At 42.3% G+C, this 21,254-nt stretch overlaps 1 protein-coding gene across 1 annotated transcript in view; it reads left to right on the top strand.

Annotated features, from left to right (window-relative positions):
• Nucleotides 1-21,254, top strand: part of VAT1L (vesicle amine transport 1 like) — a 1,074,333-nt gene that overhangs the window by 493,253 nt on the left and 559,826 nt on the right. The window contains exon 4 of the mRNA XM_086945100.1: nucleotides 18,347-18,489. Coding sequence (XP_086801226.1) covers nucleotides 18,347-18,489 — 143 coding nt within the window. The remainder of the gene's footprint in view (nucleotides 1-18,346; nucleotides 18,490-21,254) is intronic.

The following is a 21,254-nucleotide window of genomic DNA, read 5'->3' as shown; positions in this document are numbered from 1 at the left end:
TGGACAGTGGTGGTGCTTCCATGAGAGCATCGCCCCTCCGCTGAAGAGCAGAAAGCATGAAATAGAAAATGGTAATAAAACACATTTATTAACATTTATTTTTGGGATGGCAGAAGTCAAGTCTGGAGGCGGGGCAGCAGCTGAGAGAAATGATGTGCACTTATTTTAAAGTGTGCATGTCACTTTGGCTGGCTCTCTTCTGATGGCCAGCTTGACATGCGCACTTTAAAGAATCCCTCCCAAGAAATCTACGAAAGCTGCGTGGAGAGCAAGTACAGAACACCAGTGCTTTAAGGAGCGTTGCACCAACACACTCCTGACAATCCTGTTACTTCTCTCATTCTGGTGAGAGAAGCATCCTGATTGGTAGAGGGGGGTGGCTTGCTGGAGCTCTGGGATCCTGTGCTGCCGAGATGAAGAGGAGCACCCAGAACAAGACAAGTAAATACATCTTTAAAAAAAAAAAAATCATCAAGTTGCTTTAATTCACTGACAGGCACTGTGAGAAACTTGCAATGCCTTCAGTCTCAACTCCATAGCACTCCATCATAATCCATTATAAACACAGTTTAAAATGGACCACAATTCAGAGCTTTTGGCCTAAGGACACTGCTGGTTTTTATTAGTGCCTGTCAGACTGCCTGTCGCCACCCCTGTGTCAGCTGCAGCTAGCCATCACTGACCCTGGATTCTGCTGTGTTTCAAGGTTTCAGAAATGTACATGATTGTTAGAATTCCCTTGTTACCGGCTGACCCTTAGGCCATTCACCATGAGAGGAAATTGAGATTTCTTTGGCATAGTTTTGACATAGGGGGCCAGCAGAGAAGGAGTAACCATCCCCCTTCTGCCTTCCGTTGGAGGCATAAATATTATCTGGTGCCTGCGTGTTGGGACTGATGGCAAGATGTCCCAGCACCCCACCCCATTCATTTCCCATGGTAGTATTAAAGGCTTTCATCCTCACTCAATGGACAGGCTGGCATGTATACCAGTTATCAGTCCAATCCGTGGGGGCTAATTAAGCACATCAGACCATCTGGATAAAAGTGATACAAAGGATGGAGTGTGGGGCATGCCCATCCAGGCACTGCATCCTCCATGCTTCGGCTCCAGACAGTCTTTCTACCATCTTAGATTTCTCTATTTACTCAGGGAAGCATGGGCAGCATCCGCATACTGCTGTATGCCATTGTCTAGTAATATCGATTAATAAGGAGCAAAGTAGGAAAATGTGAACACACCCTAATATTTCATTAGAGCATGGGTTCCACCAGCAGTGTAATAGCAAAGTAAGTGTATTTTTCTCAGAGAAGGACACTACAGGCCAGTAACCTGTAATCTTAGACCCCTTTAAGGCACTCCTGCAGGGGGTATGAACATAAAGCAACAATACATCTGACAAATAGAAGATTGGATAAAATCATTTATGTTAGGCATCTGGATATCAGGTTTTCACAGGAGAAATAAATGAAGTTATTTAATAGGATGCAAGCGTTTGAAAGACCTGTTCAAAAAATGAGAGTCAGCCATACTGGTCTCCTAGCTAATCTATATCAAATGTTGTAGCAAGTACCTTAATGTAATATTTGAATTATATTTAGGAAGGAGGGGATATTTTGAAATCCTGGAATGTCCCCAATATATATTGGATCTGGAACCTCCGCACCCCCCCAAAAAAATCTGAAAATTGTGAGAGTTATTGGCAATACCCATTTTAAAAGTGTGTATGAAAATATTTGCCAGTATAATTTCTGTAAGATGGAGTTTGGTGTGCTTTGCTCCTTCCACTGATGTGCCCTAACTTAATTCAGTGCAATCAAAGGTGGTTCATCACAGGGTAACAAGTCAGACCTGATACATAAACTGAATGTTGGTATAAATTCTAGTACATATTTAGGCCTCTCTTTAAAGGTGCTGACAATTAATGCTGCTAGTTTAAGTGAATGTATCTTTGTGGTGTTTTATGACACTTTAGAGCGGACGATAGGTTTTTACTAATAGTTCAGAGCCTATACAATAACACTTTCACTTGGAAACTAGTAAATAGGTAATCAAGAGATAGCTTCAACATTTAATGAGAAACCAGGCAAGGTTGCATGATTTACACCTTTGCTTGATTTAAACATAAGACCCAATCACAACGTATCTATACTACTATTATAAAGAGAGAACTTGCACCTTTTGGCCAGGTAAACTCGGGAACCACAGCCCCAATCTACACACCCGATACATCTATGAAAATGTCAGGGTGTGTAGATGGACATAGGCTATATAAATAAAAAAATTACAAAATTTTAAAAAGTAAGTTTGTAAACAAAGTAGTCCCCTGAAAGTAGCGCCGGCCGGGACCTAGCGCTGGCCGCTACGCGACGACGCGCGTGATGATGAAGGAGGAGGGCAGTGCAGTGACGAGCGGCTGTGCAGTGAGGAGCGGCGGCACAGGTAAGGAAAGGGAAAGTGAGACTGTGTGATGCAAATGTCGGAGCGCGACTGAGTTGGGGCGGGAAGGGGGCGCGAGTGAGTCATGGCAGGAGGGGGGCACGAGTGAGTTGGGGCGGGAGGGGGCACCAGTGAGTCGGGCGGGAGTCGGTGCGGGAGGGGGTCGGGCGGGAGCGGGTGTACTGCCCCCAGCCCCTTTCTGCCCCAGGCAACGCTGGAGCGGGCTGCTAGTTATGATATATAAAGATATTTTCTTTTCTCTTGCCATGGTTGAAGAAGAAAGGTTAATCTGTGTTTGGATGATGCTATCATATAATCTTCTAATCTAGATTCTTCTATTATTTGGGTGAAGGGTACATTTGATGTGTTCTCCCGCTGTTAGGTTCTGAAATAACTGAAGATGTGTTAGAGACAATGTGTTGGAATATGGATTATCAATCTGTCCTTATCAAACCTTCTCTAAAGTATTTGGCAGTACACCTAGCTAAATATTCAGAAAACAGAATGCATTCAAATATCACCCACTTTCTGAATGATTTAAAAGTCAAACCGGGCCACTTGATAGCCATTTCAATTGCCCTCATGGGAATAATTAAGGACATTAAAATGTTGATAATCCCATAAAAATAAGCTTTCTTTTCAATGATGCTGTGCTCTAATTTGGCATGACCATGATTGGTGAGATTCAGTCTCTGCTGCTGTTGTGATTTGATTTACATAGGCACACAAAGGAATTAGAAAAGCCTCGCAGAAGCTTGGTAGGACTATATTAAAGGGTGGCTGTGCTTTTCAAGCTGAAATGATGGGCAATATAATTGAGGCAGTTAACTATACTGTCAGATCAAAACAGTAATATTTTGGAGCTTTTTCATGCTGTGACCCAGCCTAATTATTCTGGATCCTAAGATCCTTTGATTTTATTTGGGAGGATGTCAATCAGACAAAAACATCTTTACTACTACCCTTATCGTTAGCCTATTTGGGACCCAGCTGGGATGCCTTAGGTGAAGAATGATCTGATGGCTAATCAACTGTGGGAACAAAGAATCCAGTGGAGACTTATTTGTTATGTAATAAGTAGTCAATTCTGCAGGGTTTGGAACTGGAGTGAGTTACGGAAAAATACAGAAGGTAGACTGTGATGGTTCAAATATGCTAAGTTACCTTCTTGGCCCTCTGGAATATTGCTTGGCATGGTAGCTGAAGTCAGTTGCATCCATGGAGGATTCTGCACCTTTCCGTCAGTGGAATTTGGAAGATTTTTCAGATGTCTTCTTAATATCGAAGAAGAATTAGTGAAGTCAACTTGTGGCTTCACTACCAGTGTGGCTCACTGGTTAGAGCAGGCAGACCCTGAAGCAGAGGTCAGACCCGGGACCAGGGTTCAATTCCCGACGCGGCAGGGCCTTGAGCTCAAATGTCCATGGACTCGATAATTCTCGCTTCGGTGCCTGACCTAATCATGGGTTCCCACTCTGCAACTTTGGGCATTAAGCTTGCTTAATCTCCACAACGGCCCCCCCGTGGCGGGATGCCTGGCTTTCACCTTGGGGATGCCCTGTAGGGGCTATCTCACAGGGAAAAACCAGGACGGGTTCCCAAGGCAAGCGCGGAGATACCCCTTCGGGGGTCGATTCTGGCGCTATATAAGAAATATAATAATAATAATAATAAGACTGTGATTAGAATGTTTTCAGTGTGATGCTCTATGACAAGCATGTTTAAAAATGTGACTTTCTGGTATCTAGATCAGGTGCTGCTCCTCCGGTATGGCGGAGGAGCATCACCCTGCTACTAAAACGCAAAAGTAAGAAGAAAAATAAAATGACAATGAAACAATTTTGTTGTCATTTTATTTTTACTTTCAGCCTGTCGAGTTGGGGTTGGGGCCAGGCAGCAGCATCACACAGCAGGGGGAGAGATGGTAAAGGCACTAAAAGTGCGCGGCCAGCCAAACCCACATGTGCACTTGGATATCTCCAGGCTGTTCCGTTGGAGATATCCTAGTGCTCAGGGGCACAGGCATAAGACCCTGCAGGAGCACAAAATGGGCTTGCTTAGCCCAATCCCAGTGTTTCTCTCATGCTGGGAGAAGCGCTGGGATTGGGTGGGGTTTGACAGCCTTTGCCCATGGGAACTGTAGTGTCGTCAGGACGGGAGCAGTGGAGGAGCGCAGGAAAGGTAAGTTTCCATTTTTATTTTCTTTCTTAACCTCTCACCCTCAGATTGACAGCAGCCGCCCCTGATTAGTTCCCTTGTTTACAGAGAAAACATTTGCACACTGCCAACAAGCTTTATTGGATGCAAGTCAAAAGACAATTGGGTTCGCCCATGGATTCCAAATACATGCCATAGATTTGTCACTCAAGTGTTTGATAACCTTCATATAATCACTGAATGCTTTAAGACTGAACAGTTCTGGAAGGTTGTTTGTTCAAACATCAACCAAGAGCCAGTCACAGATTTGTTTTTCTGATGTCTCAGGATAACAGGTTCCTAACTTCTGGCATTAAATGTTTGTTATTGCCTCTAGTGGTAAATGTCTCACCCTCTGCAGCCAGTCTTTCTGCCCCCAGGGAGCATTCTGGGAGGGTTTACGCCCAATCTGCCCACCCCATGGAGGCATAAATCCTAATAGATACTAGGGATGTCCAAATAAATAGCAAAGAAATGGGATGAGAGCTGGTACATATGGGTACTGGGCCAAGAGCCCAAACCTATAAGCCCCAAACAGTTTTTCTGCCACCCCTAAGGAAGTAGACTGGGGGAGGTACACTAATCTGCCCTCCCTGTGACTGGGAGAAGGCCCACTAGAATTAGGTATATTTTTATAAAAAAGTAAAAGAATAGAGCTGGAGTGCTCTGACCACACATCGGACCATACCCCACCACAAACTCTTGCTGTCCACCCCGGGGGCCGGTGTCACATTGGAGAGGTATACCCCAATTTGTATTGGGGAGTACAAAGCCCGCCAAAAATGTTATTTTTGTTTTTAAAAAAAAGATGGATGGGCGGCCCGTCTATCCATTGAGCAGTAATCCTACTACTAAAGGCATCCACAGTCTTTCTGTCACTCTTGGAAGGCTTACCCTAAATCTGCCTTTGCCAGGCAGGCAGAAAACCCTCTAAATAACAGGGATTTCCAAATACATAAAAGAGGAAATCTGGTCGGTAGTACCAAATCTCTAAAGGCTCCACCAGTCTTTGTGCCCCAGTCTGCCCTCTTCCATCATCAGGCTGTATTACCACTTCCCTACAGGCACCCACAGTCATTCTACATCACCGGGGGTACATTGAGGTGCATCCTCCCAATCTACCCTCCCTTGAGTGGGGAGCAACCTCACTAGATACACAGGATATCTAAATATATGATAAAATAGAAATGGGGTGGGGGCGGACAGCAGGTCACAGTCTCACCCCTTTAGGTGCCAACAGTCTTTCTGCTAGTTAGCATATGGTGGGTGGGGTGTTTGGGGTCCAGAAAACCTGCTAGAGCCTTGGAAGTGGGGCTGCCCACCCTGTCATCAGGCACCACCTTCATCTCTAAAGGCACCTATTTATGTCTCTAAAGGCATTTATGTCCCATGGGGAGGGCACTTTGGAGAGTTTGAGGGTATTTTAACTTACCAATATCTATCAAATTTAGCCTTACATCGGTCCTAGCTTCTCCAATACTTGTTTTGAGTTCTGTTTTTACCTATTGGCAACGTTGTTTGGTTTAATCTAGTGTCACGTGCTATATTGAAACAGTAGGACAGGTTAACAAAATTTTGTAAGTACAAATTTCAAGTGAATGGTTTAGTTCTCGCCTGCTAAATTTCGGCCTATACAAAGTGCTAGCTAAGGGACACTGCTGATCGTTCCCTTGACCAAAAACCCTTCTGCCTTCCTCATCTGCTTTAAGAAAAGAAAACATGACTGTCAACATATTTCTGACAAAAAGTACCCACTCATTTGTAATACCTGTTAATGGTTACAATGCAAATTGCAAAAATAAAATTATTAAAATGCATATATACACAGCGAGCAATAACTAATGCCATCCATAAACATATATTGAAGTAGAGCAGTTTTGTTAGAATTAATACTTGCTCATACTTTTCTTTTTTTTTAATTGAGCAGCCACGTCTGGTATACTCCTGAAAACGTGTGTTATTGCCTATTTATTATCAGTACTAAAGCTGCTAAGGTCGGAAAGCAAATAGATTCCTACCCATCTCTTGGTCAGAAATGCTACAGGAAAATGCCATGTCAAAAAGACTGATAAACAGTGGTTTATATTTCTCCAATTCCAACAATTTTATGTATGGTTCATGACAATTAAAAGGCTGGTAGGTAAGTACATTTATTATGTTTGTATTCGTTAAAATCATTAGATAGAATAAAGGATACAACCAATCTCCCAAGCTTGACATTAAAAAGACAGCATATACTTAAAGATAACTTAAGAAATATACCCTAATATATACACAGTACTCCTTTAGGTGTATTATGAGAGAAGTCCCCTAATTACATTGAGTTTAATTACACATTTCCCTTGCTATATATGACAGTTGCTAACATCAAGGCTAACCTAATGCCCTCTCGATGCATAGAAATTTAAGGGAACATTGCATTAGGATAAATATTTCCGGCTCAACATTTAAAAGAAGAAAACATCCTTACAAATACTCAGTATAAATAATTTGTGAAATCAGGGACCACACTGGAGATATTAAGTCAAAGCAAGTAAGCAGGTAAACAAGTAGAACAAATCCAGGTATAATGCCAAAACAACCCCACCAGGAGCAGCCTGCTAGCTTCTCAGCCCCTTCCAGCAACTGTCATCCCTGATGCAGTCACCCAAGCATTCCACTCATAGCCCACACACCAAACATACCATCATTCAGAACACTCATACAGGCTGAGCAGCCTGGGACATGGAAACACGGGAGCTGCAATCTATAACATCAGCATACTACATACCTCTTCCCTAATGAACAGAAGAATGCTGTAACGTAAAAAAGAATGAAAGATAAAAACAGCATATAACAATAAACATAAAATTACAGCAACAGTACATAGGGAAAAACAACCGCGCAAGGGGAATATAACTAATCAAGATTAACTCTAGAGCCAAGACCCAGAGATGGTGGGAAATACACATCACTAGAGGGAAAGGAACAGAAGACTATAGAGAAAGACGAAAAAACAATAATACCCATTCCCCACCTCTTACGAAGAAAAAAATGAGAAAACGTACAAATAAAACATCTCCATGTGAGGAGCAAAGTCAATGTGGCCTAAAGGGACTAGTACCCAACGTCCTGCCCCCACCCTAAGCAAGGGACAACGTACACGTGAATGACTAGAGGGACTATTACCCAATGTCCTGGCCCCGCCGACCAATAGGGACAACAAGTAATTAAAAAAAATATCAAAACGCTGTGCAGCGCGAGGTGTCTTATGCAAGCAGGGACCCACCCATGCAATAAAAGCATATGCAGTGCAAGGTGTCTTATGCACGCAAGGATCCCCCCTGCAACAAAACCTCATGCAGTGCAAGGTGTCTTATGCACGCAAGGATCCCCCCTGCAACAAAACCTCATGCAGTGCAAGGCATCTAATGCACGCAAGGATCCCCCCTGCAACAAAACCTCATGCAGTGCAAGGCGTCTTATGCACGCAAGGAACCACCCCTACAACAAAAACCTGTGCAGGACAAGGTGTCTAATGCACGCAGGGACTCACCCCTGCAACAAATACCCATGCAGCGCAAGGTGTCTTATGTACGCAGGGACCACCGTCGCCCAAAATAAGTGTAGTTATCAGGGACCAGATTGGATATATTAAGTCAACATAGGTGTATTCAGGAAGCAAGAAAGCAGGTAAACAGGTAGAACATATCCAGGTATAATGCCAAAGCAACCCCACCGGGAGCAGCCTGCTAGCTGCTCAGCCCCATCCATCAATTGTCATTTCTGATTCAGTCACCCAAGCATTCCACTCATAGACCACACACCAAACATTCCATTCAGAACACTCACTCAGGCTGAGCAGCCAGGGACAGGGAAACATGGGAGAGGCAATCTATAACATCAGGATACTACACATTCCCTTATTACAACTAGAAAGTTTGTATTGCGCCGTTTTGCAGTGTTTCTCTAAAATGCCTTGTGTTGAATTAAGACTTTCCTTATTAATTAAAACCCACACTGTATCCGTGTTAGCATGTGAGGCTATTTGTTGCCTTTGAATCCATTATAGATTAAAATAAAAGGCTAGTTAATGGGGAATGCAAATTGCTAATGTAGAGAAAAATTAAAGAGGATACTAGGATGCAACACTGACTGTATCAGGACCATGAAAGGTGTACAAAGGCCTTTTTTGTCTGTACTCAAAGCAATTCCAGCAGCTCTTGTAATCGATTGCCAACTTTAATAACTACACAGGGCCGGCTGCTGTCAATCCTAGGTGGGCGGGGGTGGGAAAGAAAAAAAATAATAATAAGATAAATAGAAACTTATTTTTCCTGCAGGCCATCACAATTTTCTCCTCCCATGCCATGCTGCCCACTGCTATCATCCCTACAACACTACAGTTCCCATGAGCACAGGCTTCCAAACCTCATCCAATCCCAGCACTTCTCCCCGCATGAGAGACATGCTGGGATTCGGCGGAGCAGCCCGTTTTGCGCTACAGCAGGGTCTTGTAGTCTATCTCCATGAGCACTAGGATATCTCCAAGGGAACAGTCTGGAGATATTCATGGGGCAATGTGGGTTTGGCCAGCCGTGGACAGCTGGCCACATGCACACTTTTAGTGCCTGCTTACCACCACTGCCCCCGCTGTGTGATGTTGCAGGCTGACCCCGCCCTCGACTCGGTGGGCTGGAAGTAAAAATAAAATGTAAATAAAATTATTTTGTTGCCATTTTATTCTTCTTCAAAGTGCTGCGTTTTAGCAGTGGGCGACTCTCCTCCACCATAGCAGAGGAGCTGCGCCTGATTAGAGGTAAATAGAGCTTCATCCATGGTAGCCACTGGAATCTTGTAAGTGTCTAGCATCCATACATATGCATATCCCCAGCATATCTGTCAAAATCTTTCCCAGCAGACAAGAAGGAATTTACTGTAATTTTTTAAAGAATAAAAATAACGAATAACATATTTCTTTCTGTTCTATAACATCATAATGCGATCATTTAGATACATATGGCTCAATAGCCAGAAATGCATTGTAACACCTGGACCCGGAACATCAAAGTAAAATTTGAGAATGTATGTAAGCAAGCAGTATGATTTTATTCTCAAGGCGATTGCTTCCAAATAGCCTGGAAATTCCAGGCCTTCTGTGCTAGGGAGCGACTGCTATACAAGGTGTTGACCTACTAGAGTGGATGATGTGTGTGCTTTGGAGTTCATTTGAGTTGAATATGGATGCATGTGACTTTTACCTCACAACCTCCTTAGAGGGTTAATTTCCATTGCTTCTTTTTGTGCGACCACTCACGCATTGCAGTACGTCAAATTATGTGCAAGAATTATGGGGAGAAGTGCACTGGGCAGCATCCCAGACAAGAGCAAGGAAAAAAGATTGGTCAGAGGTTCACACAACAGATATTACTTTTTAAAGATTTTTAAGATAAACACTGCAATCAAATACATTGAATGGAAATATGGTTTGTCCACACAGCACAAAATGGAGGTTAACTATGGTATTGTCCTGTATTAATCATTTTGCATCATCTATTTTCAGACGGATTAGTGGCCTTCATTTTTTATTATAAATGTATCTTAAAATCAATGGCAGACTCAGTTTGCTTTATTTACTTGTTTACTTACTCAAGAGGATTGTTGTTGTGTTCTCTGACACTAGTGATCACCTACTGCAGGTTCCATTCAGATTTGCCATTGGAAATGTTTTCTTTTGATTACTCTGATCCTCTGTGTGCTGTAATCTTCATATGTTTCTTCTCTTGATACTTATTTCCTATATTCACATATTGACATGCATATGTTTTCAATTGCAAATGCAAAGCACTATGTATTGTTTTATATTTGTTGCTTTGCAGGTTGATCATTCAGCTTGAATCAATAAATTGTCTGATGTTTGTTTCAGATACATCTGCTGGCTTGCAAGCATGTATAATTTGATATTGTGATGGTTCAACAATTGTTTTTCTGTATAGTTGACAATATTTCATGTTGTTTAATATTAGTTTCAAGCACTTCAGTAATAGATGATACATGTAATTAAATATAGTCAGCTATCTTTTCATAGGAGCATGATGAGTAGGTGAAAGTGCGTTAGAGCTCAAATATTGATTGTTGATTTTAAAAATGTTTTCAAGTTGAAAGGATTTTGCATATTGGCTTGGGTTAGGGAGTGAGGAATCTTCATTCAGAGGGAGCAGAAAGGTGATTGGTCTGGAGACACCAAAGCTGCTGAATGCAGAGAGAGACAACAGGTATCTTCACACAGAATAGTAACTTAGTTGTTGCCCTAAGGTATGCAGGTGAAAGGCAAAGCCACCTAAGAAACTGTGATTTCATTATTTAGACACAAGGAGAGCAAATGCACTCTAAATTACAGTTAGAATGGTGCAATGTTTCCTAGAATGGTGCAATGTTTCCTAATATTCTGTTTATTAGCTAATATTGCAATCACTATTCTGTTTGGTGTTATGGTTACAACTATATACATTATATGCCTTTTGATTGTAAGGGTGAGTTGTATTCTGAAGGCTTCAGAAAACAGTTGTATGATGTTTATGGAGCTCTGGCCTAAATAGTTTGTGCAGTAGTTGTCATGATCATTCACACTTTGATCTCTACAGACCCAACATGACAGTGTGGGAGGAGGGCCAAGGAGATGCCCCTTGATTCTGGTAGCTATGTATGCACTCTTGTTTACATGGTTACATTGAAGCTATCTGGTTGGCAGCTGTTTGTTTTTTCAGAATGTCTGAATTATATCCTGCTTAAATCACTACCAATGTGTAGGATTTTAGCATAGAGTTACACAAAGACCCAAATCTCTTTTCATTTTGTTTTAGCGGAGCATGCTCCAAGCATTCCTGCATATCTTTGGTCTCAGCCTGGTGTTCAAAAGTGATGAGCAGACTGCACAGAACATGTGAAAATATCCAAAATCCATGGCAACCAAGGTGAAATCCACAAAAGTGTTATTTTCATGAATTGGCTTATGACTCAGAGCAAAGACTAATGTCCTTGCTAGGAGGTACCTTATAACTTTGCTTTCGGAGACTGCTTTGATAGGATTTGGACTCTGGCCGGTGTCTGTTTCCAAGCTCTGGAGAGCGTGAATTAGGATATTTGTACCCTAACAGAGCAGACATTCTCATTCCAAAGCTGTTTCATTCTTTATTCCTGGAAAAGCATTGAGAAGGAGAATACAATGCTAATGGCCGTTGAGTCCTGAGAGAGCTCACAGAGATCTCAAGATTTCTAGCAGGGCTACAATTTGTGGAGTAGTCATGATCCCTATCTAGGTGTTACTAACGATCGGGTGGCCTGGTGCACTCTGTTCCCATCAAAATTGTAAGAGCATGCATCTGTCTGCTTCAGCATCTTCTGCATGAGCCTTTCATGAGACAAGAACATTTTATATCGGAGTTTGAGTTGTCCTTGTCATGCCTGCTGAGAACCACTGTCTAGGAAATTAAAGAAAAGCTAACCCAAACATTCCCCTCTTTGGAGGACATACTTGAAATGTAAGGTTCCCCCATAAATAAGGTGTACCTCAGGCTGATAAAAAACTTGCATGATTTGCTTTCAACTTGAATGTTCTTAAGTGCAATCTCGAATTTCAACCAGCCCAAGCACATCACAGCTGGTCCAATGTAACCACACAGTGGTGGGTGTGTATAAATGGAGATTCTCCTCCCCAGAATGGTGGTATGGGTCCATTGCTTCCTTTGGTACCACATAATTGCTCTTGTGCCAATTGAGGATGAAAGGCCCAGTTGTGTAATTACTGAAGCACGCCACAGGGCTCATCTTTCTAAGTAATCTCCACCTTCAAATCCATACCTCACTACTTTTAAAAGAAATGATGCTGTAAAATGTATAAACTGGTCTGTAAAATGTGACCCATCATCGGTTGGGAACAGATCTCATGACTGATGCCAAGGCCTGCTTTAAAGGAGGTTGAACAGAGGATCAGCAGGTTTGTCACTGTTTGCCACAGCTGTCCCAGATGGCACTGTCTAACTTTCTATCTCAGTCTCCTCTCTTTTGGTCACTGCATCCTTGGCCCTAGCTGTTTCGTCATCAGCTTCTATGAAGGAAACAGTGTTATGTTTTGTCGGTCAGACATTTGTGGTGATCAGCTTGATCTTGCTTTACTGACGAGATGTATATGGGAATCACATTGCTTTAATCTCAACCACTTTCTCAAGTAGATAATATTTCCAACATGACTAGAAGAGGACAAGTTTATTTTCTGATGGAACAGCATGTTACATTCTCTGTAGAGAGGCAGTTGTTTTGCTCAGAAAAATCTTGGTTTCGAAGTGAACATTGAATACATTATTCTGCTTTGCTTTCCCCTATGTTTTCATGTCTCAATAACAAGGCCTTTCACAATCGAAGGGGACAACTGGGCTCTCAATACTATGTGTATGATGTTAGTGCTCACTGTAGGATGCATTAAGCTAAAGGATATAGGGCCTGATAACGATGTTGAGGGGACATGCGTCCGTCCGACACCTTTGCGGATTGGAACCGTCCGACCGTAGGCCGATAGTTCTGAATGCAGAATTTAGATGCGACGGCCCTATGGGCGGTAGGAAACATCAATTTTTTACTGGCAGCTTATGCGATGGGTGGAAAAGGCCTGCTGCATAAGCTGCCATTAAAAAAATTGATGTCTGTAAACTGTGTGACATGCACCATGCAGTGCCTGCCACACAATACAGGGATGTTCAGGAGGGCATCCACAGGCCCTATAGCCAAGCTGCGGAGGGACGGGGGCCCTGCTAGGGGCCCCAGTCACTTGCCAACATCTGTTCCATGTCGGAAAGGCTGACATAGAAAGGCTGTCAGAAAGTGACATCATCATCCCAACGGTGGAGTAGAGGCTGGCTCAGCTGTCATTATGGGATTATATGTCATTCTGAATCTCCGACAGGCTCCTTGAGCCTGTTGAAAGTGCAGCGGTTGGTCCCTCTGCCCAATGCCGTGGCCTGCCGCACCATAATGTGGCAGATGGCCCGCAGGGGCAGATTTGGGCGTACCACAACGGACGGTCAGTTTGTTGCTGCCCGCCTGACTTCATAATGAGGCCCATTGTCCTACCTTTATCATTATGAGTGGCACATTGGTTTATGCGATAGATAGTGCATCAATAAATTCCAACACTGAGAGTTCAGCCCAGGAAAATGGTCCTATCTTGCTGATTTTGGTGCTTACTGCACCAAAAACTGCATGTTCCAATAATTACCTGGCATTTTTCTACCTTTAAAATCCAAGAGGTTGGCCTGTTGAAATTTAAAGGAAATGCATTGTTATTGCACTTCTGTATGCCGGGTGCAATAAAAAAACTCAAAACTCGTAATTCTGATATGTGTGGAAACAGTAGTCAATCCACATAGCGATTATTGTACACCCACTGGTAATGAGGGCCTAGGTGTTCTTCCAGGTGTGGCAGGTGATGTGTCAGCGGAGTCATGAGCATCTAGCATAGAAAGCCTCCAGATAATCTTCTCCTTCAGTTTAAGCAGAGGAAAAAAGGAACAAGCCAATTGATGGTAACAATAAAATAAAAGAGGTGGTTATGGTTGTAAATGGTAACAGGCCATGGTAAATAGGAGGAAGCAAGATACATCTTGCAGCAAAGACTACATCTGAAACAAGAGTTAGGTGGGCATGGCTCATGACCAATTTCAGCAAGAGTGAAAGAAGAAACAAAGGGGCTCAGGTGTAAAAAGACCCTTGTTTAGAGACAATAGGCTTAGTTATTAGAGTTCTTGTCCACCACGGGCCGCTCCACACCTCTGCTCACCTGCCCTGCCCGTCTTGGCGGCGCATGAAACTTCAGACAGCTTGCAGCCCCATTTACCACCTCTTTAAATGTGTTTTAGCTGGCTCTGCTCGCCAAACCCTTACCTGGACGACCGATGGAAAGTTACCTCTGAGGAGCGTTAGCTGGTTCTGGGCGACAGACAGGAACAAACTGTACTGCCACCTACAAGTAATTATTTGATCAAGTGTAAGCTCCAGATGGGATTGCGCCAATGCAATTTTTCTGCCAACTATCCCATAACGCACAATTATACAGATACTCTTCGTCAATTGAAGAATTTTGTGGTTCTACTCGGTACCAGCTTTGTGATGTATGAAAGAGTACAGGGATCAAAAGCCTGCATGAGCTTTATGTGTGTGCCAGAGTTTCACTCAAGTGCACTGCCCTTCAATCATCCTAAAATAATCTGTGTCAAAACAGTGTGTCAGCCAGTACCTAGGTAGGGGAGCAGGCCTTTTAACTTGGAACGAGCTGCATTTAAAAAATGTCCCTGTGTGACCTTTTCTCTCTTTCAGTCTGGAAAGTTTACCAAAACAGTGCTGTGAGGCAGCTTATCAAAACACAGTGCCTATTTAGTGTTTCAGTTCGCTTCCTTCCTCTCTCTTGATAACTGCACTATACTTACCAACCTTCACTTCTTATCCTATAGACCTTCGGTACTGAACTCGATCATAATTTATACAATGGGTGTGGAGGCAGCGTGGAGTCCTTAGTTTAATTTCTATTTTGATTGGCTCCATATATAGGCCATTGTGGAGTCCATGACACAAGGATGCAACAGAGAATAACAAATAACCATTCCTTTACATGTATGCAGGATGTTCAGAGAGAATGTCTTAATTAGTTGGGACCAATTGAACCAGCCCATGCAGTTCATTACACTGGAAAGGAAGGGGGCATGACATGCTAGTATTAACTTTTCTTTATTTCAAATATTTAATAAAGATTGAGAAGTAATGGCAAAAGATAAAAATTACAGCTTTTATTTTTTGATTGCTACTTCAATGTGGTTTAACGGGCATCTGATTCATTTTATGTAACTGGGTATTTGAGAGTGTTAGCATAGTGTACTGTGCTGTCCATCATTCATTTCACAACACTTAGAGAATGTTTTTGTAAAATAAAATCATAAATGTCAATTGGAAAAAAATAGCTGCTGCAGAAAGATTGCAGGAGTTAAAGAGTAAGACTAAAATGGGTTAAAACAGTGAGAGTATGCCTGAGAATTCTATTAACGGAAGAGGAGAGATCTTTTTAAGATTTTCCTCAAATGTCAATTTACAGTTCATGCACAAGGAAGACTGAATTAACTATTGACTCTTAAATCAAGTATGAAGTATCTGTGTGGTATCTGCAGGTCAGTTGCTGAGTTGCTAAGTTAATAAAATGATCGAGTTGAGGGATATTAATATCCAAATGAGGCACCAAGAGACAATTCAGTTTTCCTTTTTGTTTTTGTTAATGAAGTTTGTTTATATAACCAAAGAATAAAAGAGAGTTTTCCAGCAAAGACTCAATCATCATAGTATATGCTAAGGGGCATATTTATCAAGGGTTTGAGTCGCATATGCACCATGCAATGTGCTACATGTGCGACGTAAACCCGAAGTGCGATGTATCACGCCACACAATTTATTTATTTGCTGGTTTGTATAGCGCTTGAATCAACTCCAGCGGGAGTATCTCTGCGCTTTTGGAGCCGGTAAAACAGAAGGCGTGAAGTGAGTGAGTGGAAACTAGATCTCATTTTTGAACAGTGTGGTTTTCAAGAGTTTTCGGAATGTAAGGTGTTCTTTACATTGTCTCAGAGACAGAGGGAGTTTGTTCCATAGATTGGGTCCAGTAATGGATAGAGCTTTACACCCGTGTCTGTTTTTTTTGGCACAGGGGACCACTAGAAGGAGATTGTTACTGGACCTGAGAGATCGTGTTGGGACGTAAGGGACAAATTTCCGCTCGAGATAGGCGGGCCCCTGTCCATTCAGGCATGTCTGAGTGACTAGATAAATCAGGAGTAACGCAACGCGGTACAAATCGCTGCGCTTCGTTAATCTGTGCTGGGTCGGTGTTCTACGTGGGTGTTCCCACGCAACTCCCATGGATTTTGACACGTTCCCAGATTTACCATTCCTGGTAGACCGGTAAATGCGCAAAAATGCTACGCCTTATTAGGAGATGCATAAGGAAGAGAAATATCTTTATTTCTCCTCATTGCTTTCTCTTTCTATAGATAGAGGAATAGGCCCCAGGGGATTGTTTTTGTGTAGGAAGGTACCTTCCTGCACCAAAATAATCTTGCATGCAACAGAGGCACCCTTTCACCACGGCGCAAGGGTGTCTGCGTTGGCGTTAGGCAGCCCACTGTGCACCAGCACTGGTAAGGGCTGGAATGCACCGTAATGGAATAAATATGGTACTGTTTTTATCTATGTATTTTATTGTTGTGCTTGTACATATTTTATCTGCACTTTTATGGTCAATGACCGAAATAAAGTTATCAAAAGTAAGTAAAAGAATAAATATGGTACACGCCTGCCCATTCCGTAGAGCGCAGCAAGGTGACTGCTCTGTGCTGGCTTACCTTTTAATAAATATGCCCCCAATTTTGTGTGCTGACGCAGGCAAGGCACAGAACGTAGCAGTGATTTACTGTACAGTGTACAAGCATGGAGCACAGCTCATAATTGCACTGTGCCGCACAAGAGCCCAGGCACACATTAGTAAATATACCCTCTAGTGTACGCCATCGTTTTCCGGAAATGAACCTAATTTCATTCGTCTACTTTGCTTCTTTTCTCCTTGCAACACTTCTTTTACAACCCTAATGAGACTGATACTCTGTTTCTTATGAATAACAGTCTAGCAATCCTTAATTCATTCCAAATAACATATTTCTTTCTCCTGAACGCCCAAATATTCATAACGTTTGTTTGTAGGTGATAAACTTAAAATACAATGTGTTGTTTATATTTCGAGCAAATTAAGCACCTGTGCTTAACAACTGGACACCTGCCAGGTAACATTACCAGTGTTCCTCCTTTCCAGTTGCCATGTTTGGAGGAGCAGAGTGACAGATCGGTGAAGCTGGCTTCAGCAACTGCAAAACAAACACAACAAGCAGTGGCAAAGCCAACAATTCTGATGTTGGATGCCAGCCTTATCGCTTTGTTAATGCTTGTTTTGTCATGGAATTTGAAAAACTTTATTGCTGGGGCGCTGCTGTTCCCTCAACAATCCAAACCAAAAAATTATTGTCTAAAAGCAAAAATATGTTTTTTGTTTTAAAAAGCACACATTGCCATAGTAGTCCCTGATACTAAAGGGAACTACTTTGTGTGGATGTGTTCTTTGTCAAAGGACAGGATGTTATCACTCACAGTGAAGTTAGCCAATGGCTGTAGGTTGTAGTGGGAGGAGGAACATATGATTTGGACAATAACAGACCAATAGAGGAAGCGGGTTGGGTGAAAACCCCTATAAGTTATACGTATCATTTTAGTCAAATCTAAAGGTCTTGGGTAACACAGACATAAAAAGAAAAGAGAAAAGGTGGTGAAATGATTTGGACGCTGTGACTGAATCCATCTAAAATAGAACTATAGCAGGGCTTACAACCAAGCCAGGGAATGCTGGAAGTTTTAACATTTAAAATTAAAACGTTGTCCTCGTCATGCACACTGTATGTTTAAAAATGATGTTGATTGCTATATTGTGTCATTGCATATTTATATTAATAATTTGAAAGCAACGTTGTGAAGTACATGATTCATTGTACCGCCATGCATAATTCCTTGATGAGAAGAGTGATGTGTTATGGTCATAAAGGAAACTGAAACAAGACTATAGTGCACTGACACTGTATGCTCGTCTGTTTTCAGGGTCAGGCTGTTGCCCAGCTCTGCTCAACCATCCCCAAGGTAACTGTTTTTGGAACAGCATCTTCGTTCAAACATGAAGCTATTAAAGATTCTTTAACTCACCTCTTTGACCGAAATGCAGACTATGTCCAGGAAGTTAAAAGGTAAGGAATCTATGTAATGTGCATTTTCGCTACCAGTAAGTCTGTTGGTGGTTAATATTGGACAACTGTGTGAGGTGGCTGGCTACTTGCTCAGGAGGGAGCTAGCTGCATTTCAAAGGCAGGGAGCAGAAGCATTTTACACCTCTGCTGCCTGCTGGCCTGTTGCTCACCCTCTCTGTTGATAAATACTTAGCTTGTAAAGGAAGACCCGAATCCTTTGTCCATTTGCTGTTTTTCTGCCCACATTACAAGAACTTGAGATCCAAGTGGATAATTCCCCCTGTACAGGCATATTGGTCCTGGCCAGTATCTCATACCCCTAGAGTAATAATCTTCAGCCTAGCAACGTTTCTGTTAGCTCTATGGATTAAACATTCCTACTATATTGTATAATACTTTTTATTGCATCTTATAATTGTATATATGGAAGAGTTGTACTTTTATATGGTTCTTAAGTCTCTACAGACACCCGTAGAGTAATAGCCTTTGGCCTAGCAAAATGTCTGTTAGCTTTATAGAATAAACATTTAAACTATATTGTGTCATTATTTTTATAGAATCGTTTAATTGTATATACAGGATTAATGTACTCCTCTTAACTCTTTTATGATATTTTTAAAATGCTGAATTTTGTCGTCTTTTGGCTCTTACATATATATCCAGGTGTTTGTAATTCATGCTCAAATGTATATGGCTCTGGCGTCCTTTTTAAGATCTTTGTGAACAAAATGAAGTCATGATGATGATTATGTGAATGACAATAATCAGATACTTCAGTCAGAAAGAAATACCTTTTGGGACAGGTGACTGATGGGACCTTCCTGGCAGAAAGACAGGGCGAGGTTTGTTACAGGAGAATCTAACTCAATTTAACTCAGGAATATGAAGGGAGGTGAGAGAACAGTGGTATCAGGTGCATGCTGAAAGTCTAGGCAGGAACTCTGATAGGAGCATGTTTATACCAGGGGTGTCCCCTCCGCAATGGTGGAGGAGCGTCGCTCCACTGCCTGGCTCAGAGCCAGCAAATGAAAAATAAAATAATGTTCTGGCATCGTTTTATTTTTCATTTGAAGCCAGCTTGTACAGGGATGGGCAGGGCACAGGAGGAGGAGTGTGCATATGTGTTTGGCTGGATGTCTCAGGCTGACCAAAACACATATGCAAACTTAGGTTTCTCCAGCAAGGCTGCATTATACAGGCGGGCTGGAGAAACCCCTACAGACTCCCTGAGCTGAGCGTTTTTCAGCATGCTCAGGCCAATCCCTGAGCGCGGGTATTGCATGGGATTGGATGGGAATCTGTGATGTGGTGGTGCAGGTGTTTACAAGAAATAGAAGAGCAAGCATGATGCTGGAGCGGCCAGCAAATTAGAGTGAGTTATTTCCCCAAAAGTATTTTAACACCCTCTCTTCTCTCTCCCGCGCTCTCCCTCCCGCGTTCCCTATATCCCCATACCCAACCACCACATTTTGTTTGTGGCGGCCGTTACGGGTTTATACTACAACTAAGGTTTGGGGTGTGCCTGCCTTTGAGGCTAGCTTTTTCATAGCCAGAAGGTGACCCAGACCCAGAGCTAGTTTAGGTAGGTTTTCCACTGCTTCTTACCGGGAGACACCTACTTATATTAGACCTCTCCATGGGAGTTCTGTAAAATCTCCAACTGTAGAGTGACATTCTGCTAAGTTTTAATGACCCCAGAACAGGGCTTTCTTGGATTAATTTGCAGTACATTTACAAGTACTTCAAAAGAGTGTTGATCAAAGAGTGGAAACTTTCTTTGGATATGTTTATGTCCCATCACATATCAATGGCCTAGGTCTATTATCAGACAGGCTCCCGCCACATAGATTTCAGTACACCACTAGCATTGGGAGAAGAGAAGAACAAAAAACCTACTAGTGTCTTCCTAGGGATTAGACTTAGATTGGGCTCTTGCTGGAGTAAGTGGTTCATCTATTCTCCTGTCTGTGTGCTGTTCTTGAGATTCTGAGAGGTTCAGGCGTCCAGGCGGAAGATATCTAGCATTCTGAGAAGATAGGTTGTAGAATGTTTTTCCACTTCTTAAGATGCCTGTGACAAGGTGTCAAAGGCACCTTAAGGCAGTGAAACCATACCATGCAAGATTTCTTGGTTTATCTCGCTTGGATGTTTTTCACAAAGAAACAAAGCTTCAGTGGGACTTCACTAAGAAGTTATCCACTCATGGATTCTTGCCCATCTACAGCTCCAAGCCCTTCCCTGTTGGAGCATTTGGAGTTTCAGAAAAAATACAAGGTACAGAGTGCAAGTAAAACATGTTGGCCAACTGATCCTAGCAGTGAAGCGATCATGGCAGTTACAAATTTTAAATTCAGACCATTTGGCGGCAAAACGGGACACAGCAGCATGATCCTATATTCAGCATATTGAGTTTCGTGGAATCCTTGCTGGCCACAGTGTCCAGCCTCACCACACTAGAGAACTTTGGCTCTCATCTGACAAAGTCCAAAAGTAAAATTGTTGACTCCGATAAACCACTAGATCATTTCCGCCGCGCATTCTCCTGCAATTGCCCAGAAAAGTCAACTGGAACCCAGTAACCTTCACACTAACTCTGGTACAGGCCTTGGGGCAAGTTTACACAGCAATTACTCTTTGAGTGTACACTTTCTACAACTGGAATTTAAACATCTGTTTAAAATTCTTTTTCAGGATCAAGATTATCTTTCTCAGTTAAATGACCTACAACACTCAAATTACTGCTTGCCCAGTGGTTCCTGATTACT

The sequence above is a fragment of the Lissotriton vulgaris genome, chromosome 12 (assembly GCF_964263255.1).
Source record: "Lissotriton vulgaris chromosome 12, aLisVul1.2, whole genome shotgun sequence".
Lineage (NCBI taxonomy): Eukaryota > Metazoa > Chordata > Amphibia > Caudata > Salamandridae > Lissotriton > Lissotriton vulgaris.
This window is presented reverse-complemented; position numbering and strand designations above follow the sequence as displayed.